Raw genomic sequence first — 24,014 nt, 5'->3', positions numbered from 1 at the left:
AAAGGAACATAGGTACCTTCTTTAAATGAACGCTAATAAATTATACAGAAGCAAATATGTATTTTTGTGGCTTATAAATTTTACATCTTTGATATACACATACAGACCTATACATAGATAAATGATCATAAATCGTAATTACTAACATATAATTGAGTAATTCAATAATTCAATTTATTTGCAAATGTATAATTTTGATATATAGATAGTTAAATTAATTGAAAGAGATTATTTTCTCATCGGTTTTTTCCATTAATCAGTTTATTAAAATCACGCGCTTAAAACCACTTAAATAGGTAAACATTAAATCCATGCCGAGATTTAGGTACTAAGTTCACATTTGATTGAGGAAAATAATTAAATCAAACAAACACTTTCTGTTTGACGTCATTTTTTGCAAAAAAATACCTACGAAAGAAATAAAAATACGAAATGCTATCTTTTTTTAGTAGATATACGATCAATATGTTTTTAAAGCCTCTTTTCTCTCTCATTTTAAAGTTCAAAGAAAATTAGGTACCTAAGTGTTGTACTTTCATATAGCTTTCCCAGACTTAATCCGCATGGAATAATAATAATGTAGTAAGTGGAGTGTATTAGCAGTAGTAATGCCACCTACCTACGGCGTATCTGAACTAACAATTAAGTTCTTTAACACAAACATTGATCTATCTATTTGAAGACAACAAAGACCAATACTTGTTAAGTTACAACTCACGCCCTCTACAGACCGTATGATGAACTAACGAGTATAGATCTACAACAGGTTAAGCAACTTGTTCACAATCAAAGCGCACACGCCGATGATCTTTCCGACTTAAATCGAATAATTTTCAATAGATGGCAGTTCACAGATTAATAGACAATCAATAAATAGACAGACCTAGTGTGTTTTTTCAGCTACTTCATTATTTTATTCATATTTTAATGTCCATATTGGTGTTACAAACAGTCACGCAGAAATAGTACTTCCGCGTGCACTACTATCTATGATTATTAAATTACAGGGAATAAGCATTCTTCTAAATAACAACAGTTTCGATAACTTGACTAGCTTGACTTTTGCCATGCACACGAATCCTCTCGTGGCATCATCGACAGCCACCCCATAGTCCTAAAGTGGTGATACCATTTGAGAAAGTCAATCTTCGGTCTAAAGATATGTGAAGGTATCTCAAAGCTTGTTATTCTTAGCAGTTTATGCCTGGAAGAATCCCACCCAATGCAACTTGCCATCATTCCTTCAAATTGAATAAAAAACGGCCTACATGAATTTTTACGAGAAAATGATACGGGCTATCAGAAATCGGCCCAAACCTCATGAAGGTACCAAATAAAATACCTGTTTTAATAATTTCGGTGCGCCTGAATACAAATGTCAAAACCCTTGCTTAGACTTAACACTGCAGACTTAATTATAGTAGTCCGTTGGTAATTTTTTTAAAGAAAATGGTCTAATACCGGCTAAATACTTGATCTTTGTAAGTACATACTACTCATCTTCATAGTGATCTATGAGTCCAAACAAACTAAGGTTTGCAGTGTGCAGAACTCTTAATGTGATGAGTAATATTTTAATGTATTAATGATATACAAAATGCTAACGATTAAATTATATTTATGGCAGCCGAAATCATAATGTTTGCCAATTTTATATTTTATTCTATGAAACACATATATCAAGAATAAATCCGTTGCATTTTCCTTTCAAAATAAATAGGTATCTATTTTTCATAATTCGTAAATCAAATATAATAATAGACAACCTTTATTTTATACGATTGGGGGAAATGTCAATATAGATATTGTTAGTAGTGAAAATGCTTGACACATATTCATAGGAAATTAATTACAGGAAAAGTCGTATGAGTAATAACACGGGCAATTGGGGCCGGCGGAAAAAAATATTTTCCTTTACCGATTATCTTATTAAGTATATAATGTAGGTATGTAGGTCAGTATGTAGCTATGGTGACCACCCAGCCTTCGGCCCTAGATTAAGTCTGTACGCACACATGTATAATGTGCTGACTATAATTTTAAGAACTTAGGTAGATAAGTCGCCCCACCGGAGATGTCGCGCCGAGATGGGTCAGACAGTAGATTAGTTTTTTTACAATTAAAAGTACCTCAGAATCGGTAACACGCTTTTAATTTGTCTCCCGAAATTCCTTAGTAGTAATACTTAGTAATTTCAATAGTTTCCCCGCTCCGGAAACAAGAGTGGCGCAGCCGGTAGGATTTCGCTGTTATATTCCTAAATTCTTCGCGGTTTTAAATTCGTCGCGTGTCTCGAGGACGAGCTGCACGATAGCTGTGGGAATTTAAGGACGAGTGAAATCCGACGAACCAAATAAATTACTCTTGGTGCGTGTGGGCAAACAAAGGAATACCAAGGATGAGAGTAGCAGCTGGCTGGTGAGTGATTTTTTCGCCAATCCATGTTCCTCTATCCCCCAATAATTCTAATACCCCACAAATACTAAAACCTCAAACGCAAACTACTGATGTGTCTATGCGAACAGCCCAACCTAAATCGAATGTACCACAAGGTTTCAATTTAAATGAATTGTCTGCTGACGACTATGAGCCTTATTACAATAACTATTACTCTAACTATGACGATGACTATTATGGTGACTCAAATGAAATTAATTATCATGACGAGACTCATGTTGACTATGAATTACAATCAGAAAATGAAATTCAGGCACTGGATTTTCAGGAGAGTGCCTCGACGGACAAGAAATCTTAGAATTAAATTTTGACTCTAATTTAGAGCTACCGTATATTTATGTAGAAGAGATAGACGCAAAAATGATGATAGATACTGGTAGTATGAGATCGTTCATTGGTCCTACAAAAGCATATGAGTATTTTTACGACTATATACGTAATGAAAATTTTCAGGTGGTTAGTACTCATGCTACTAGTAGACATAATGAAGTAATAGAAATTCCTCTTCTACCTACCTTTGTTAGTGACGATTGGCATAAGTTCTATGTATACGAAGTAGATCCACGGTATGACGGGCTTATAGGTAACGACCTTTTACAGCAATTAGGTGCAATTATTGATCTAAAAGAACGAATCTTAAAACGAATTCCACTTGTATTCCAATAATCAATAATAATTTAAATTATAAAATTACTGTACAGCCACGTTCAGAACAACGATTTAAATTGCCAGTAGATCAATATTCAGGTGACGCTATTCTTGACTACCAAGAATTTCGAAATGGACTACGAATGCCTAGTGCTTTAGTAAACTGTGATAGTGGATACGCATTTACAGTAATTCAAAACACTTCAGATTGCCCAAAACAACTGACTATTTGCCAACCTTTCACAGTAACGCCATATGAAAATACAGAATACAACATTAATTTTACTACGACCAATACTCCTCTAGAAATTGACAAATTACTTGAAGAAAATTTAGATAAATTAAGACTCGATCATACCAATGGCGAAGAACGTGAGAAAATTTATGCACTTTGTAGGGAATATAAGGACATATTCTACTGTGACCAAATCCCCCTTACGTTTACTAATCAGGTTAAACATCACATACGTACCAAAAATGAAGATCCTATATACATTAAACCCTATAGACAGGCACCTTTCATCCAAAACGAAATAAATAATCAGGTAGAAAAATTACTTCATGAAAATGTTATACAAGAATCTCATTCCCCTTGGAGTGCTCCAGTTCACCTTGTCCCTAAAAAGAAGGATGCGTCTGGTGAAATTAAATACAGGATGGTAATAGACTACAGACAAAATGGTTAATATTAAAGAAAAGAATAGAGAGAGTAAGGGTGGTGAAGGTGAAATAAAGTTTAAAAAAGGAGAAATTGTTTTCGGTAAAGACATAAATAAGCGTAAAAGTAAGGATAAGCCCCGATATATAAAAGCTGTAGTAACAGGCAAAGCAGATAAAAATATTTTACCTATAAAAATAGGAGAAAGGGATACCAAAATTCCTATTAAAAATATAAAACGTCCTCCACAGGTGCGGCATATTATTGATGACAGTCACGATGCTGTCGCTGGCCCTTCATCTGCAAAATCTTGAAGGTAATCCAGGAGTTTTACCGGTGAAACAAGGTCATGCATATTTCCAAACTGATCAGTGGACTATTGTAAAGATCATCAGCCTAGATCAAATTTATACTGACCTTAACTACATCTCTACCAACTATCAAGCGCTTTGTAATTTAATTGATTGGAATGCATCATACTCACAAGAAATTATGACTATTAAAATGCATACAGATTCCATACGTGATTTAACTGTAGAAAAATACCAACAGCTTATACCATCCAAACGATCTAAACGAGGACTCATTAATCCACTGGGCTCTATTATAAAAATTGTTACCGGTAATTTGGATCATGATGATGCGTTGAAGTATGATAATCTCATTTCTAAATTGAATCAAGGTCAAATCACTATATCTAAAAGGTTAACATTGGTCTCTAAAATGTTTGACAGTTTTATTAATGCCACTGAAACTATTGAACAGAATACAATTAACTTCCATAACAGGTTAACTAAAATTGAAACATTAATTAAAGATTTAACTGCTCAGCAAAATAGTTGGATTTTTCTGACGTACTTAACTGGGTTGTTCAATGTTTTCATGAGTAACTTTCGTACTATATTTATTAGATTAAGTGAAATCGAAACTGCACTTGCATTAAGCAGAGTCTCTATTTTACATCAATCAATTGTTAATTCTTCAGAACTTTTATATCATCTTAAATTAATATCCGAATATGAAAGCTTAATATATCCTCCCGCCGAAGCGAACTTGTTAAAAATAGAAGAGATTATATGTGTTAAATCATTTATTAAAAGTAATCAAATAACGTTTATAATGGAGATACCACTTACCGATAATGTTACTTATAACTATTATAAGATTTACTCCCTACCAATTTTCCATGACACCGAAAATAAGACCCTAGCTATTTTCCCCAAATACCCTTACCTATTGGCGAAAGAAAATAGATACTCACCAATCGCAATACCGTGTAGACCATTCTCTGCCGGTGCTCGCTTCCTCTGCACTGCAGACAACAGGATCCCCTTCTATGAACTTACCTGTGTCGAACAGCTTATGAATTTCGAAAACGACCTTACCCTTTGCAAACAACATCCAATAGAAATCGAACAGGTCAGAGTCCAACAAGTCGCTAACAACAACTGGATCCTGTATAGTGAAGAGAAGACCACACTAACAGAACGATGCAAGGATGAGACCAGTAGACAATTGGTATTTGGTACTTACCTGATGACCATCGAAGAACCCTGTGAGGTGGAGATTCATGGCATACACATTAATCATCGTATCTTCATAGAGTCCGATGTGGTGAAAAGAGTACCAATCATCGCCTTACCTCAGTTACGCACTAACGCACAGCTATCCAGTACACGTGCACTTGATATGAAGGGCATAAATCTAGACGAAGTGAAATATATGGCGTATTCGTTAAAACATAGTGAAGTGATCGAAAGTGTTTTTGATAAAAGGGACAGTAGCTTCAGTGCGTCCTTGGTGTACGTGACCTTAGGTTTAGTTATTTTAAGTATTTTTGTATTTTCCGTTTATGTTGTTCGGCTCAAATTGCTGAAATACACGTGTTTCAAGAAAAATTATCGGAACCAATCTAAAATCGATTCTCCCGATAATTTTCCTCTTAAGGTCGGAGGAGCTATGGTGACCACCCAGCCTTCGGCCCTAGATTAAGTCTGTACGCACACATGTATAATGTGCTGACTATAATTTTAAGAACTTAGGTAGATAAGTCGCCCCACCGGAGATGTCGCGCCGAGATGGGTCAGACAGTAGATTAGTTTTTTTACAATTAAAAGTACCTCAGAATCGGTAACACGCTTTTAATTTGTCTCCCGAAATTCCTTAGTAGTAATACTTAGTAATTTCAATAGTTTCCCCGCTCCGGAAACAAGAGTATGTACTGTAATGGATGTGTGTATGTATTTATGTAATGGTACTTAGTAATCTGCGAGTCGGGCTCCACACGAAGCAATCAATGGATTGTTGTCATATCCTGCATGAACTAGACTGCGTTGAAAAAACATAATGTCTTACTTCCTTTAATTATAGAATTAGATAAACGTTTATTTATTTTAGATGCGTGGGATTTAATCCTATGACTATAAAATTATTGTGTAAGAGTACCCTACACACTGCAGACTAAACAGTCGGCCGAGAGTTGGCCCGTACATTTATATGCGTACTATAGTTATCGGCACGAATCTTGAGCTCTGACCTACATCTGCGCAGAAGTGATTTATTAGCAAAGAACCAATCCCGAGTGACTCACTTCATACCACAAAAGGGATCCAATAAATTACTTCTGCGCAGTTGAAGGTCAGAGCTCAAGATTCGTGCCGATAACTATACCATTCAATTCATTTCCATATTGATTTATGAGCCCGAACAAACTGTCGGCCGACTAAAAGTATGCCGGGTACACTGAGGCAGTTTCTCTGCTAAATCTCCGATTAATAAAATTATGGGTCCAATGCTGTAATACCTACCTACATGATTTAGTGGAATCACCGGATATTAAATATAGTTCAACGAACTGACATTTCATTCTTGCTTAAATATTTTAATTTAATTCTTGCCAAATTAGTCGCTTAAATATTTCCACGCTTAATCCTTTACCGTTATATCTTTATATTATTATTGATAACGCTCTATTGACTAAACTAGCTTCTTTATGCAGTCCATTGTTAAAGTGTAACAAAGCAAGACTATCGTTAAACCACGTTTTGCAATAAGGGAGGTTAGGTTTAATTGGAGGCCACAACGGGAACGATAATAATGTGCAACCTACCGAATCTTTAAAAAAATCTTGCACAAACCACTGTTCTTAGTCTTGGGAAACACCGATAGGTTTTGCTTAATATTATGTTTTATGTATAAAATATTACAAAAAAAATGTCTAAAAAACGTTACTGCAAGCTTTGTTTTGACACCACTTTTGTAGGAAATAAAAATAGAAAATCGAATGCAGGTGTCTTCATAGGTAAGTTACACAAAAAATCCCAGAGTCAATGGGAATCCCCATGGACCTATCTACGGGCCTTTTTACCTTCTGACGTATGGTAACACCCACGTGCAATTATTTATATATTAAATTATCTATCTGTCCTTTTATGTAATTATATTTAATTATGTTACGTACTGAAACTGTTCAAGATCTAACCAATATAATAATTGTTAAAACACTTTTCATTGCGGTTCTAGAAAGCATTAAGACCAGTTGCTTCCACGAAATGATAAACAATGGCTTTGCATTTCTATTGCAGAAGCACAATAAACGAGGTGGTTGTGCCGCAGCGGGTGTCGTGACCCGACGGCAATGATTCAATGGTCCCTGCGATAATCTCAATAACAAGACAATTGCATAAGATTCGCATTCATGAATGAATGTTTGCAGGTACTGGCAGCCACTATCTCTGCGTGCTTTTGGCGGGAAGCCTCCACCAGTCGTACCAAAGCCGGCGCGTGCGCACCACGCGTTCGTTATTCAAATTTCCAAACTCAATGCGATCGCGAACGCGACGTTTCGTCTCCTAGTCTTTTTGTTTTAATTTCGTTTAAATGGAAGTATTGAGGACACACCTCATTTACTATTGTAGCGATTCTTTTTAAAATGGTGTGAATATGCTTTGTTAAACAATAAAAGAAGTGTTAGTTCTACTTTCTTAAACTCTAAACAAAACATATCCTAATTGAGCATTTGATGTTGGACATAATTAAGTGAAAGACGTTTCAGTAATAGAAGTAAGTAGTTGGCTTACATTTGCATACAATAACATGATTAAATGCTATATTTCCTAACGTCCAACTAACACAGCTTTAGTAACAAATCAACCAAAACAACTGCATGCAACTCTGACCTCATCAAATAACAGGTCCAGGAGTGTCTTTAAATTTATTACTTATAAAATATCAGACAACAAAACCAAATATCAGTGGGCTTATGATAATATTCGCTAGTGTTAATTTGTTTCACCTTTGCCATCTTGACACTTTACATTTGATATCCGACACATTCAAGGTACGGTGTTTTTACACTCCTTAATTTTCAATCAATAACAATTCTGATCTCGGTTATGAATCATATGCGTAACAATTAAGTAGCTGGGATTTATAATAACTAATTAACGCCTTCCTACCTACTTAGATCCACCTTCATTATTTTCATCGACTTATTACTGAATTCAGAAAAATAATGATCCCGAAAAAGTATAATGGGATAACAATTTTTCTTTCCTAGTCAGCACTATTTGCTGAAACTGAAAATATGTTCTATTTACATAATAATACACAGAAAAAATATTCATAAACAGGTACCAAAATTAGCATCCTTTCAGCCTTCCTCATGAACGACTCTTACATTGCTGAAAATTGCATGAAGATCTCAAAGTAGTTTCAGACTTTATGATGAAAAGTCAACCAAAAAGCAAAAACCGACTTTATTCGCAGAATCTGATTACCTACTAGCACAACTAACTAGTTCACTGCAATATTACGCTAGATTTCGGTAACGAGCACGCTCAGGTGTTCATGAATCTAGGTAAAACAATTCTGAAGGACATTAACTGACATTGTTTTTATTTCGTCTTGTTTAACTTTTGATTATGTTCTAGATAGTTATTGGACATTTTTACATATTATTTTTAACTGGAATCATTGATTTCCATAATATGTAATATTTTGCAATAATATGTAACATTTCGCAATAATTGCAAAAAAACAAGTTTGAAATTAGGCATATCTTTGTGTCATATTTGTTTCGATATCAAAACAAAAACACAAATTAATCTTTGCTATTTACATATTCAACGTCAGTTTGGTATATACTTACATATATGTATTTATATATCTCACGCAATAATGTGATATAATAGTGATTCACTACTTATACATGTTCACGAGGCGAAATAATGTCGTAAACAAACATACGAAACAGATAAATGAATATACAAAGGAACACAATAAATCTAATGAACATCTTATGAACATACTTATTTATTTAGTTTGAATTCAGGTTTTATAATTGCATTATGACATAGTTATTTAACAAACTGTTACTATGGTCATACAAGGATATTCTTAACTCATAAGTACCCTTGTTCAAGTATCGCACATCATCAATCATTATTTCATTTAACCACAAAAAAATATTAATCCAACAAAGTCTTGTCATTCTACTAGCAGTTGAAACATATGTAGTTTGTTTGATTGAATCAAAATTAATACAACTGTAGGTATATTGTACGTGTGACGGTAATCTCTAAAATTAAATTAACCAAAAACCTAATGATATCGATCTAGGAAATAACAAATAGGTACATATAATTAGCCGAACTTTTTAGGCAGCCATTACTCGACAAAAAATCAATGTAACCACCTACTTCCCGGAAGAAAATTCAATTCAATTACATTGAGATCGTAAAACACTACTCAGTATATCATAAAACTCTCAGTTAGATAATGAAACATTCAAAGACTAGACAAACCCGATTCATTTAACTTTTAACTTCAACGTTTTTTTTCTGACTTTTGTACATTTCTTCTTTCTCCTGCCCTGTTCCCAATTTTACTTGGGGTGTTTCTTCCATTTTCCCCTGTCACTCGTGATACTGACACTCACTCCCTTCCTATTCATATCATCTTTCAGGCAATCCATCCATCTTTTCTTAATCTTACTTCCCGGACTCGCTTCTTACATTGCATGCCCAGGTTGGTGCAAAAACCCTTGTCCACTTCCCACAGGGGCCGTGTGCTGCCCCTGCGTGTCGCCTGAGTGGTACGCCGTAGCCCTATCGCTCATCTTTAATTCATTCAACATATTGCTATATGATTTGGCATTGTGTTTTAAGACCGGCCGCCTGCCTGACCTCAACCCTCTTTGGGAATTCAACCCTCTTTGGGAATTTTGTACATTTATTCCAAAGAAAATGCGTCAGTTTAATATTAAACTCTTTACACACCTATATCCATATCCGTTATGAGCTTAAATATAAATATATACAGTGTGAAAATTAAAGGCACTCCAGAATAGATGAAATCATATCAGCTGTAACCATTTCATGTTGGCATTGCTGACTAAGATCCACGGATCTAGTGTAAAATTTACATACCATAAGGATTTTCACAGTTGGAAAGCCGACAAAGATAGCCAAAGGAGGTAAAATAACGGGTACGGCTATCTTACCGTACCATATGCAAACCTTTACCTTTCTAAATAGGAAAATCCTTTTGTAAACAGTGTAAATATGTAGTAGTCTGATGTCACCTGAAAGATACGCTTGTTAACTGTTCGCAGTTTTGCATCTGAATTGCAAATAGTTCTAAATCCTTCTAAACTTTAAGATACAAGTCTTTCTTTTTACACGATTTGTAAACAAGAAATATGTCTACCTAATCAAGTGATATTTAGAAAAGTATATTTATTTACGTCATTTAAAGATATTAAAATAAAAAACGCATGATTTTAATGTCGATCTCTTCGATTAATGGCGCTTTAACAGGATAAAAAGAAAATGTAATTATTATTAACTGAAATAAAACACAACGACCGAACGACACCATATGGTCTGTAAAAGCAAAAACAATAAAATATTATGAATGTACGCCCGCGTTATAGAACTGCCGTTGACACGCTACTGGTTATTTGAATAATCGGTAGCAGTTTCCACTTTCTTCCTTCATCATCATCAGTCATTTATCGTCCCACTGCTGGGCACAGGCCTCCTCTCACACAGAGAAGGATAGGGCGTTAATCACCACGTTTGCTCAATGCTGGTTGGTCCTTGACAAACTTCTTTAGTAAATTTTTATTTTCTTCCAAAACCTTTCTCGTAGTCCACTTAGTATGTAACATAACAATTACTTATTATATCGCTACCTAATGATATATGTATTCAATAAGCCCACGTGCTATATACCCAATAATTATTATACGATCATACCGATACGAGCAAGTATCCGTGGTGCATTGCATCATGCACTCGTCAGGAAGTGCAGTTTTTCTTGATTTATCGCAAAATTGCCTAATAATGAGGAAAATATTTCTTTTAATTATGACTGTGAGTCATTTTAGTACCGATACTTTTGTATGTAAAAACAAGATTTGAGTACCTACTTCAAGTCAATAAAATGGATTCGGTCGTTTCCTTCGTCCCTACTTAAATGCTTGAGATGTATTAATGGTATAATGGTTGCGATATTGTCAAAGCAATATACTTGTGAATAAACAAAATAGGTTCGTTATAGTCTACTTATATTCAACCGAAGCCGCTAAATCCTGCAAAAATAAACGTTTTACTGAACAGGTTTGCTTCTTCCTTGCAAAGGTCAATGGTATTAGATTTTATTTTTTGCTTTATTTTGGAAGCTAGTGACATGGCTCGGTTATTTTCACAGACGCGCGTAGACTGTCTCTATATTGCATGAATAAATTAATATTATACTTAATTAAATGTGCTGTATTCAACAGGTTTGTCATAGAAAACGTTGAAAGCATTGACAACATCTTAATTTACGATTTTCGCTGTTTTTTTGGTTTATTTTCGTACATAAATCAATATGAATGTGGAAGGAATCTTTTTATTGACTTGTTACTTGATTACTTTCTTGTCATCAAGCTATCGTAACTTTTTAGCCTACGCTATTGTATATTGACTTAATATAAAAATTTGCTCTGCGATTTAGTATTGGCTGCCAAAGGGTGTCCGCGGTTTTTTATGTAAATATAGATTTAGTTTTTATTTAGCTGATGTAAAGTATTTTTGTAAAATAAGCTCATGGAAATGTGCATATGACTGTATACCTATATGCCTTTAGGACATATATACATATCTAGGATAAACTCAGTTTGTTGCAAAATGTAATTTAAAATAACATTATTATTTACCACTGCTCAATTTTATTGCTACAACACACTCGACTGGTCAGATCATGAGTCATCGTCGAAAGTGTCAAATGTTAAATTCTTCTTTAAGATCGTCATCACCTTAATCCAACTTTTCTACTATTTAAATTAATGTCTAATCTTTAGATTAAGTAATCTAGTCTACAAAATAGAATTCAAATAATAAATTTGCCTATAGATAAAAAGACAAAATAAAAAATATAATTAATGTTTAAAAACTTCTTTGAATGAAGTGTAAAAAAATATCGAAACATGATGATCCTTGCTCGAAATTCTATGAATAAGAGCGTGAAATTATGCAGTTAGATAAAATGCATTTTGGGAAAACCTTTAAAGTTCTTTTCTTGTTTATTAATATACTCTACATTATTGCTTTTGTCAACCTTCGGACATCATTCAATACGTCGTCATTCTCATTCTCTGTAAAACTTTTGATATAATTAGATTCTTAGAAGCCAACCTTTTTTTATTTATTTTCCTTTTTCCTACCTATTCCTACTACCTTACTATATCAAATATTGGTCACTAGTTCTTTTTTATGAAGTACTAAGAAATATCAAAGTGTTAAACATTAAAATAATACAAACAGTGCGGCATTACGGAGTAACCGCGGCTGCACGCTTGCCTTACACTATCGTATTTCTTGCCCGACGTTTCCTGTTTATCGTAACAGAATCAGCAGTAAACAATTACTATTCGCTATTATTTAACCGAATTGTTCTCACTCATTACATAGATAGACTTAATTTATGATGATTTGTTAGCGTAATTTGACGATCTGTTAACAGTAGCGGTCATCGTATAATTAAGATTGAAAATGCTACTAATTTGAGCAAAGTACTCCGACTTTATTGAAGTGAAAACAACTGACTTATATTACAATAGCTTCTTATGTCTTATGTATATAATTATTTAATAGTGCAGTTAGGAAACGTTTGAAAAGCGGAAAAGTTCTTGGTGGAAAATTGAACGTTCTTGTAATTTCCCACTGTGATTTCGATGTAAAGATAAAAAAAACAGCGTCATAAGTTTTGCTAGTGGCATTTGCCTTGTTCTTTGACTCACACACGCGACCAATGGTCATAACCATAACTTTATTTTTCCAATTATGCAGATTTAGCGATTCGAAATCTATTAAGTGCATAATTTTGCAAACCTGTATATGAGAAATTATGCATCTACGGATGTTTAGGTAGCTACACATACGAAGTTATGAGGTAATATTCTAAATATACAAAAACTCATCAAAACAATATTTCTATTAATATTCCTATATTGATTAACATATTAAATAAGTCTTTTTTGTATAAATATTTTTGTATAATGTTTTGAAACAGTTATCCTTGTTACCTACTTAAACTATTTTAATAAACTAACAGTGCATGCAAAACTACGTTCAAACGGTTGCAGTTTCTACCCCATATTTGCGGAACTGCACGTCAGTTTGACTCCGCCGTCGATCATGACCAATCGCATAAAACACACCAAATGCCCACTTGATATGCGAGGGGCGCTCGCATTTTCACTATCGTTCAATGTCCCATTGTACTCACACTTTCTATAGTAAACAACGCCATAACAGAAGGAATTTATAAATAATTACGTATTAACGTTATGCAAAATTGTGACTTAATCAATACATAGCTTAATTTTAATTACGTACGTCGTGTGTCTACTTCCTAACACGTTATGTGGGTGAGAAATAATTACCTGTACATGACAAACAATAAGTAGAATTAATCAACAGACCTTGCTATGTAGCTACCGCCCGTCTCCGTATGCGATGTTATCTTTTGTAATGATGTCGCACTTTTTTAACCAACGTATTAAATCTGCGTAGCCTATTAAACCTGACCACTATTAAGAAAATAACAGTTTAATTGGTCGTAGTTTAGCATGAATTCCTCAGAAGTAATCTAATATTTAGCATCGTTTATAAAAACGGATTTCAATTAAGACAAACCGTTCTTAACAACGGATGAATTAGACATAAAAAACCAGGAAACACAAAGCTTCGGCACATGGACCTTTAATCAGTAAATTAATTAGTGAGGGGACAAGTAAACCAACAAGCTAAGTGCCGTGATTACTTGCAGAGGCATTAGAGCGAGTGTCGGCAGTTGCCGAGTGTTGTCTCAATGTCATCTCTCCCATCAGCCCACGTACAGCCTTGCTATAATAACTAGAGCACGTGATGTGCATGTGAGCAAATACTTGAGTTATGTTTGGCGACACGAAAACAGCCGAACTACTGAGCATTGAATTTTCTTCTAAATGTATGGATAATTTTCGGACAGCGAGGTCGTACTGGCTATTGAATGCTATGGTTATTGCTATATTAACTCTTCTGGTTGCGATTATTACTGAAATTTTACTTCACTGGTTATGGAGAATACCTACTAAGTATAAGTGTTTATTTGTTTCAGGAACCCCCGAAAATTGTGATGAAAAATGTTTAAACAAGAATTTATATTATTGGTGAGTACTTTAGTTTTAATTCCAAATGCACATTTAAATGATTAAAAACAACAGCCGTCGGTGCTAAGCAGATAAATTTTCATGTACGCGCACTGGAAATCAAAGTATACAGCATATTTCGAGCATTTGCAGCATATCATACCAATTACAAAAGAAACAATAGCATTAACAATGTTACTGTCTTCGATTCTTAATAAGGAACGGAACAAACATGCATTAATTATTTCGGAACAATAAAACTTATTGTCTGTGGTACATAGGTACCTAAAGGCGGTTGACGTAACTCAACAAGATGGCTGGAATAGTCCCTCTGTAGAAAATCCCAATATGGCTTGGCCAGGAACGTTATTCAGCCTGATGTAATCTTAGATAGCATGTAAATGTCTGTATTTGTATGTAAGGCATTTTAATGGAGCTTATGGTTCAACAAGTTAAAGCTAAATAATAGCATAGCCTGCTGGCATTATTCACAAGTTTCTTCAAACCCTATTTCTCTCTCAAGTTTATTTAAACATTTTCACAAATTGAAATATATACGGCTATTTAAAAAATAAACACCTAGGCACTACATAAGATACACTGTATTTGCTCAATGCTTGCTGAACTGTGAAATTAAATTGCCTCGTCTTTCAAGAGTTGAATAGCCATGTTTTATTTTGTAAGATCACACTGGGTTTACTAAACTATTGCTGAAAATGTACTAAAGAGCAACATTCTTAACTATTAATAACGTTTCAGTTTTGTTACTTTACCTACCTACGTATTTTATTAGCGACAATAATAAAATAACATTCAGTTGACACAGTTCTTCAAGTCTTATCCGTTTTATGTAAATTAAAAAAACAAAAAGCAATCGGCTTTTGTATCGATATCTGCACGAGATACTTGTACGGCATACGGATATAAGGCATTAAATTCAGAACTGCAGTTGCGCAGTAACAGTCGTAACTAAAGCTTTCAAGCCAGCCCTTTACTTTGATTGAGAAATACATTTATGAGGCATTTCTAGCGACTTTATTTTCTTGTCACACGTCTTAAGAGTGAAAGTATCGGTGTTCCAATGGTCACACTGTCTACCGGCAATTACGAACATACAGGACCCAATTCCACGTAATGGAACTTGATTTCGTTATGATTATATAAGTATTATTCAATTGGTATTTCCTGTATTAAATGTTAATCCGGTGCTATAAGGATGGGTAGATACAATTAAGTTTGTTAATCGAATACAAATACAATCATCAAATCATAATTAAAATGATTAGATCTGAAGTCAATTTAGTTATTATCTCCGAACTAGGGTGTGCGGATTCAGCAATTAAGAATATTTTTAATAGTTGTTTGAATTCCAAAAAAGTCGTCTGACAATTCGTCCTACAGCCCACTCTTCTCATTGCATAGGTTGACAATCAATTTTTTTACTACCATTTTGTTTTACTTCTAACTTTGGCAAAACCTTGCGCCTACGCTAGGTGATCAATCGCTTACTAAGAAATACTACTTTAGCCTTACCTCCTGCCAAATCAGGATTATATTTCCTACGTGTAATTTTTTGTATGCAGCATGAGCTTCGGTGACTCATTGTACTCGAGCATAAACATAATCTTAAAATCGAATGCAGTGTCATAAAGACTGCAGACCGATTTAACATTCAAAACCAGGGCGCCAATTGGTATTACTTTTATGCTAAAAATGAAAGGTGCTGATATATGCAAATGCCTAGGTTAAGTAATCATCATACGAATTTGCTGTAGGTACCTAAGTACTTGATGTTAAGGTTCTTTTTTCAAAATTATTCCACAGCCTTCAGTCGAACACAAAAGGAGATGTACCAAGTACCAACACTCCAACAGCCAAGCACCATACAATACACATGATTCTATACCCACGTCCAATTAACAACACCTGTTCGCAAGTACTCTCGCGAACAATGGCTTGAAAGAACGTTTCGCACAAATTTTGCTCCCGACGTGCATTCGGAAGTCAGTGGTCCAAGTTGACACAATGCGCATTCTTGCTAGATTATTTACACTCACGGTGATTACGCACTGATATTGTTGTTAGATAAATCTGAAACTACGTTTGTGTTTAGTTAGATGCAATGATAAGTTTGTAGCACAGCGTAGTACGCGTTTCCACGTTTTCCGTCATCATTTGTCAGGTTTTTCCGGAAAATAAGGAAAAGTTCGCTTAATAGCGACAATTTTTTTCCGATACGCTGTCCGGTAGAACTGATTTTTTTATTATTTCCTGCTGCTGATTCATGTTGTCTATTTCACACTAACTTTTGAGTGGTAACAAACATTAATCACAATGAGGATAGATTATTTTGTCAGTATCCTTATTATGACGCATTTTTCCATAGAAAAAAGGTTTTGGCAAAATCGTCGAGTGTTTTTTCCCTGTCCAGTCAAATAAGGATTCACTCTTCTCCCAATGTAGCAGTATCTTTCTTGAGATATTAGGTACCTATTTACTTTAGTTATTTATACTTCTCTGATCACTAACAGCAGTGCTCGCATATATTAAGTTTCCAAGTTCATACGTAATATTTAAAAGACCATCGGAAACGAAATAATGACCGCTTCGTTCTTGTAGTAATTAGTCACTAGTTCTAAATAATCTCAGGCATTTAAGCCGTGAGTCCAAACGACTCACCATAAGCTGGATTCTAGGTTATCGACCTTGGAAAACTGGTAACTGCTCCTAAATTAGTGCAATTGATGAGACCAATCTTGTTAGGTGTGTAAATATTTTCGTAAACCAACACATTTATGTTTATTAGGTATGGGCTCTCCTTTTACATTAGATTTGAGAGCAGACTAGATACATTTGTACTTGAACATAAAGATGGCTTCAGACTAGGCGGTGAGTTCGGGTGGCTCATCGTCCCTCTGTCAGCTTAGACGACAGACCCGTGTCGACGGCGCGCGTTGTTCCACGCTCTCCTCAAAGAGATGTCAGCAACCCCAGCGGGGCCCAGCAGGGCCAAGGCCTGCCGGGGCTGCGAGTTGTTCGAAAGAGATACCGCGACCCTGGTACATAAAAGGCCTACGACGGAACACGATTTTTTAGTCAGTAAGAGTCTGACACTCCCTCACCGCTGCTAACCCACAGCGGGAGGGGTCATTTGATGATTTTTGACGTCGTTAAAAAAAAAAGCTCAGTTAAAGTCTAAAGCTCATAGCACTACAATAAGGCGCACCATACATTGTGTTTATATGGACACGTTCTCTTGTACTGTATTTATAATTGGTTTACAGCACTATAGTCCTTCTTTGATATACTATGTACCACAGTATAGCAGTCTGAAGCCACCATAAGCTTCCCACAGAGACAGCATTCCTCGTCGGTCTAGAGTGCTCTTAAAAATACACCAGTGAGTCAGACATTACGTCAGAACGCTCTTATTTATCATGAGAACTTTCCTAATAATATTTTTTATAAATGTCTAATGTGATTTTGATTAGTCTTCACCTTTTATATTTTTGTTAATCCAGTTTTTACTGGTTTTTCGCAACTGCACATTCCGGTTGGATTGATAAATATAAGTAGTTATGTGTTCGAAAAGCTAATGAGTTGTTTCAATTCAATCAGTACCTATACTTACTCGTACAGGATGCTATGATATTTTAAAAATTTAGTTACCTGAAATTAGTGGCTTTTTTATTTTTGGTTGTAGCAAGACTCAATAGTGATAAAAGCTATGTTTAAAACTGGTGTGCCATATGCAGTTTACTGACTTGAATAAATGTCACCCTTCGTTTATAGAACAAACATGTTCATAAGAGTTTTAATATGCTAAGATAATCGTAATACGCAGACTATTTGCATGTAGAGGTATATTAATAGGGCCTTCTATATTCACGGTCAATGTAACAAAATGGTCTAGTTCCTATTTGTATAAATAACAACCTGCTGTAGGTAAACCTTAGATTATTTGCGTATTTATGTTCTAAGGATAAAACATTGGTTTGACACACTTAAACGATTACGCGGATGATGTATTATAAAACTTATTGCTCAATTAAAAGACCTTTGTTACCATAAAGAGGAGTGGTACATTAGATAACCACACTGTGGGTAGCAAATGTGCAAAAACTAGCAAAAAGTAGACGACGCAACACTATTCTCTTAGTACAACGTGTGAAAGCTTTACTATGTAAACATTGAAACATACACACGTGTAAATAAAAGCGCCAATTAAAATTCATTTACGTACGACATACAATGCCCAAACCGCATTAAAAGGTTTAACGATGAGAATGAATACTAATGATCATTTACGTAAGAAAGCCATACAAATGTAAGATAACTGTATGAAATTGCTTATTACACAAATATACAGGTTAGTGGCGGACAGTACTTGGTCTCCGAAACAAAGAGCGAATGTGGAGCAACTTATCGACCAGCTAACTGATGGTTGCGTAACGCACGAGCGAAGCCAGGGTTGCCCATGCGGCTTAACTTGTAACGTCAATGGATATCAGTGGCCGTATTGAGAGTAATGCACTCGTAATGTGTTATGTCACTCGAAAAAGTGGTCAGTTCTGATAACTGCGTACCATCAACTGTTGATGGCATTTAGTCTGGTACAGTCTCCGTCCTCCGTGGGTACAGTCAAAAGTGGCACGTCTTCAAGTGTATAGCTGCTATAGTACCGGTATCTCAGTGGACGGCAAAGACGAACAAAAACCGTATAGCAGCTGTCACGTTACTACGTATGTATATCGCAAATGTGTTACACGAAATAAGGAGAAACAATGAGTGTGCTTAGGCAGATAAGATGAAATGAAAGAGCTGGTTAAAAATTATTTGCGTGCCGAATTAGATCCAAAATAATACGATAAAATAGCTTCTTATACCAAGTTAGGAAAGCACTCACTATCCTCGGATTAGACTATGCGCCAAACGGCAGCTATGAATTTTATATTCATTGAGCCGAAGGAATGCATATCCATATATGCTAATAACTTTATGCAGCTGATTACAAAGGTATTGTGACCATCAATTATGCGATCGAGTATGCCCATAAAATCTATCATTGTCAATTTGTTATTCATTGTTCTCGATCGGAACCAACATTATCAATTCAGATGTAGCTCCCTGTTGTTTTGTTTGTCTTGTCTCTAACTTTAAGGATTATTAATACCTACTGAATTAGTATTTTTAATGGTCCTTCCAAACCACTGTTCCTGATAGAGATAAATACAGGCCGGCAAAATACTGGCTTTCTCATTAAACTTCCGAACTATAAAAGGATTTGAGCTATAAAAATCCTAATTCTAATACGGTATGCCGAATGTGTACATTGCTATTATTGGTTCACGATAAACATGATCGTAAAGCGATTTCATGTGCCTTCGTTTAATTGGCTTTAGTTTTATACCTACCTTGACCACTACACATAGGTTGGTTGACAATAAGCCCACGTTTAAGATTAAAGAAGTTATACTCATTTCAATGCTACCTACTTATAAAATTAATTAATATAATGAAATATTTAATGTTCTCAATTTATAGCAGCAGTAACCCTAATCAATTCAAATGCTCGTTTACTTCGCGAGCTACAACTCTCACGCTGACCATTAGGATACACCCACCGGCTTTACACAAAACTAGTATCTCTATGGTATCTGTTACTTTGACCCAGTTGCAAAATAACGAAACGTGGGTCCCGTGTTTTGAACATAAATCGTATATTTTTTCCAAGGTCGATAGATACTTATTTATGTTACGGATTGCATCACGGTTGAACTAGATGGAACCCAGATGCAGCATTACCGTTACGTGCTTAAGCTGACTTGGTAACACAAAAACGACTGTGTACATTGTGAGACAAAAGAGGTTTTGTTCGTTGATTGTCTCTAGATTTGTCTATGGTTCGCTTTTGAAATGAAACGCTTCCTGGAAGCAGTTTTCAAAAAAACAAAATTATTTCTTCTACATGCAGATAAATAAAGATACTGAAAAGGAACTACATTTATGTATTTCTCTTCAGGTTTTGTCAACTAAACATTAACAGCTTGAACACCTTATTAGCATTTCTCTAAATATAATTTTACATCAGTTACATCATTATATTAAATCAAAACGTATTACTCTTCTGCCAGTTTTATGTGTATCATTGCGCTGTCCGTTACATAAGTTTGTATCAAACGTACTTTGACGAAACACGCATTCTTATTAAGTGAACATTTGTTTAATGCGAAGATGTGCTCATATCTTGATCGTTGCTTAAAAGAGAATAATTTGTGGTTTGTTATTGGTTAAAGTGCTGGTTATGAAAAATGTTACGGTAGCTTGAACTAAATAAGTTAACCTGTCAGCTGTGACCCGTAAATTGTATTGCTATTTCAAAGTTCGTGATAACGCTACGCTGAAGTCCATAGTGTGAAAAGAAAAGTATTCAAATGGATTGTAGTTTCATCTCACCTACATTAAATCTGTACTCTGGTTCTTCAACCTATAATTGAGTCTATCATTAACATGCATATAAAAAAGCCAATTTTAATTGACTCGTTAAACAAAGTTATTTCCATCGTTTTATCAATTACAGACAACAAATGTTCACGGTTTGAGATTTTAGTACAAAAAATCTAGTGAAACGTCAATTGCAATGAAACAGACAAATGTTCTCATGGTTACTTTTTTTTTAGAAACCGACTATAATAGGTAGTTATGTCGAACTTATCGTCGTCATCAGGTAGTTAACGTAATTTATTATTGAACAAATTCCTCTAATTAAGTACATTCGTACTTCTACGATGCGGCTTAAAATAGACTGACTATCAGAAATAATTAAATAAAGTTTGTTGATCTCATAAACTGTAACCTTTAACCTTTCATAGGATGACATATTTTTAAAATGTCTTATAAACAATTCTTAATTAATAAATAAATAATTAATTAAGCACATATACATTGCTAGTGCCAACATCAGCTAATCACAGGACTAGAGATTCAAAGTGAAAGCAGGAACATTTAGCTAAGCATACGAGACTAGGCGCCAATCGAAGTTCCTCATGTGTTAACTGTTTTTACTTTAAACGCTTCCTGGATGTAACGCCGAACTTGATTGGAAATCGCATCTTATATGGTGTCTGACTACCGACATAAATGCACATGCCATATAAATGTGAAAAGAACATTAATTTTCTAAAAAAGTGCAAGGCATCTCAATACGCTTCCTAAATCATTTAATTTCCTAAGTATCGTTTTGATTTCTAAAACAATCTTTATAAGAATTATGTGTTTTTCTTTTCATACATTTTAATTAATTTATTTATAATTTGCATAGATTTTTAAGATTGGTAAATGGTCTCGCTCCATAACCATTTTTTGTATGTCGCTGTGGGCCGTTTTACATAGATAAATAAGAGACACAACTAATTGTATAATAGGTAGGTATTTAAATACAGATTGTTCCTATTGGTAGATATCATATCCGATTGACACACACATGTTGACGTGTTTAATTAATAAAACTATGGTCTGTCTGCCATTGTGTATGACCGCTTACGGCGCCACGACTAAGTACGAACAATTAAATTATTGTGCGTCACCCACAGCCAGTTCTTAACCCAGTTTTTTAATGAAAATGAAATCACACACAATTATGGCACATATTACATAATTGTAATCGTATTACACTTAATTGTTTTGTTGCAATCAATTTTGGCATTTGTTAATTTGTTATTATTGATTACAATCGGTTTAATACTGTTTTTATTATGCGCCATAAAAAGTGTCAGCGCACGTAGTCTCAATTTCCTTACAATGCTTTTTATCAAATCATAACCAACTTACCTACGCCAACCTCAAGTTTGAACGTAGCTTTATTTTTCAAATATGAATATTAACACACTATGACTCAAGCCTAACTGTCCTCTTAGATTTGGCTGAATTATTTTCGAAGCCTACATACGGATAATTGTGACAATTTTCCATTAAGCTGCTGGTAATGCTAAATTAGTAAATCGCTATAAATAATGCAAAGGACATTGTGTGTGACTAAGATAAGTGATTATTCCATAGTATCTACACACAATTTATTTATATCAATTAATTACAATAAAACACGTAATTCCTTTTGACTATATTATTATCTCGAAACTTGCACTTGAAAGCTAGTAGTCGTCCCTATGTTTCATAGTCACCGTCGCATGTCGGTCTAGGTCACACAGATGTTGAACGCAAGTCATAAACATTAGCGGGAAAATATTAAAAAAAAAACACATTTCAATACCATAAGGTGTTATTAAATTCCCACATCCTATGATTCAGTTTATTACACGCCATCATTAATATTGATTAGGAAGTAAGGACATACGCAATTGGAATAAAACATGATTGAATAAAACAATGTTGTATTTATTTACGTACTCAATACTCTTTGTCTTAGTAGCTAATACAATCACAGTTAAGTATAATTTTTAAATGTCATCGTAAAAAATATTTCAGTTAAGTTCTAGCACCCGCACTTTCTTATAACTTGCAGCTGTAGATTGACTTAGGCAAACAAAAAGCCATCGAGCAACTGTTAACGTTTGAACAAGTTAGGGACCCACAAAGAATGCAGGCAAGGTCGCCTTCGTGTCAAACTTCTATTCACTTGGTTCGCATACCTCTGAGCTTACACATAAGATTAATGAAAGCTCATTATCATAGGAAATATGCGCTAAATTAAAACCTATTAGAGAACACTGAATAAACTTGTTTTTGAAGGTACAAAATTAATTCACACTAGTCTTATTTTTCTAAGAATATCTTAGCATTCTCAGCCTCTTGCTACTTTGGGCTAAAATAATCTCAATGTAATTTATAGGACCGCAAAAAAAATTAGAGGTCAACGCCTTCCAAGCTGTTAATAACTTTTTTATATTCAATCAAATGAAGCATTTCATTTGCAAACTTTTGTATTTATTAGGACAGAAAACCATGTTTTTTACAAGAGGTGAAGTCAAGGTTCTAGTTAAGTGGGCAGTGGTCACATTGCACATCGGCGCGCACGCAACTTCAAGAACTCGCATTACAGTGTTTATAACACTAATTACGTTTGTACCGTGCTAAACGTGACGCAGACACTATTCACGTAAGGTACTTAAAAAACCTATTTTAAATATTAATTATGGTTAAATGATATAAGATTTCATTTCGGCCAACGTACACCGCACAGTGTGCTAGAAATTTTCAAATCAAAAGACAACATAACAATGTTTTTATCACTGCTTTTAAATCTTCCTTTTCCACATCTCTTTAGGCCATTTAAATGATAAGAACAAGACAAATAATAACACATTTGCGTCGTTCATTCTCAGAGCGCAAACACCTAGTCAAGGAGACCGCACAATAGATTATCACAAGGTCTTCGCCAAAAGTACCCACGTTCAATCAAATAAGCGTACTACATGACAGTTGCAATTTAATCGCGCCCACAGATGCTTATAATATGCCGACAGAATACGAAAAGCTCCATGAAAAAACATCAGCAAAACAAACCTTTAAAATAGGACCTGTAGGAATCTGTGCAACACTTCATTGAAACTCTGA

At 34.7% G+C, this 24,014-nt stretch overlaps 2 protein-coding genes across 2 annotated transcripts in view; both read left to right on the top strand.

Moving 5' to 3' along the window:
- The first annotated feature begins 1,960 nt into the window (after positions 1 to 1,960).
- On the top strand, positions 1,961 to 5,897 carry LOC135116743 (uncharacterized). Its single transcript, XM_064034254.1, has 2 exons — positions 1,961 to 2,418; positions 4,015 to 5,897. Exons 1-2 carry the CDS (start codon positions 2,399 to 2,401, stop codon positions 5,753 to 5,755), a joined length of 1,761 nt encoding a protein of 586 aa, XP_063890324.1. The 5' UTR covers positions 1,961 to 2,398; the 3' UTR covers positions 5,756 to 5,897.
- A 1,575-nt stretch (positions 5,898 to 7,472) lies between these two features.
- LOC110384125 (uncharacterized) overlaps positions 7,473 to 24,014 on the top strand; it is a 30,662-nt gene continuing 14,120 nt past the window's right edge. The window contains exons 1-2 of the mRNA XM_021345232.3: positions 7,473 to 7,825; positions 14,411 to 14,462. Coding sequence (XP_021200907.2) covers positions 14,436 to 14,462 — 27 coding nt within the window. The 5' untranslated portion in view covers positions 7,473 to 7,825; positions 14,411 to 14,435. The remainder of the gene's footprint in view (positions 7,826 to 14,410; positions 14,463 to 24,014) is intronic.

Source organism: Helicoverpa armigera, chromosome 4 (assembly GCF_030705265.1).
Source record: "Helicoverpa armigera isolate CAAS_96S chromosome 4, ASM3070526v1, whole genome shotgun sequence".
Classification (NCBI taxonomy): Eukaryota; Metazoa; Arthropoda; class Insecta; order Lepidoptera; family Noctuidae; genus Helicoverpa; species Helicoverpa armigera.
This window is presented reverse-complemented; position numbering and strand designations above follow the sequence as displayed.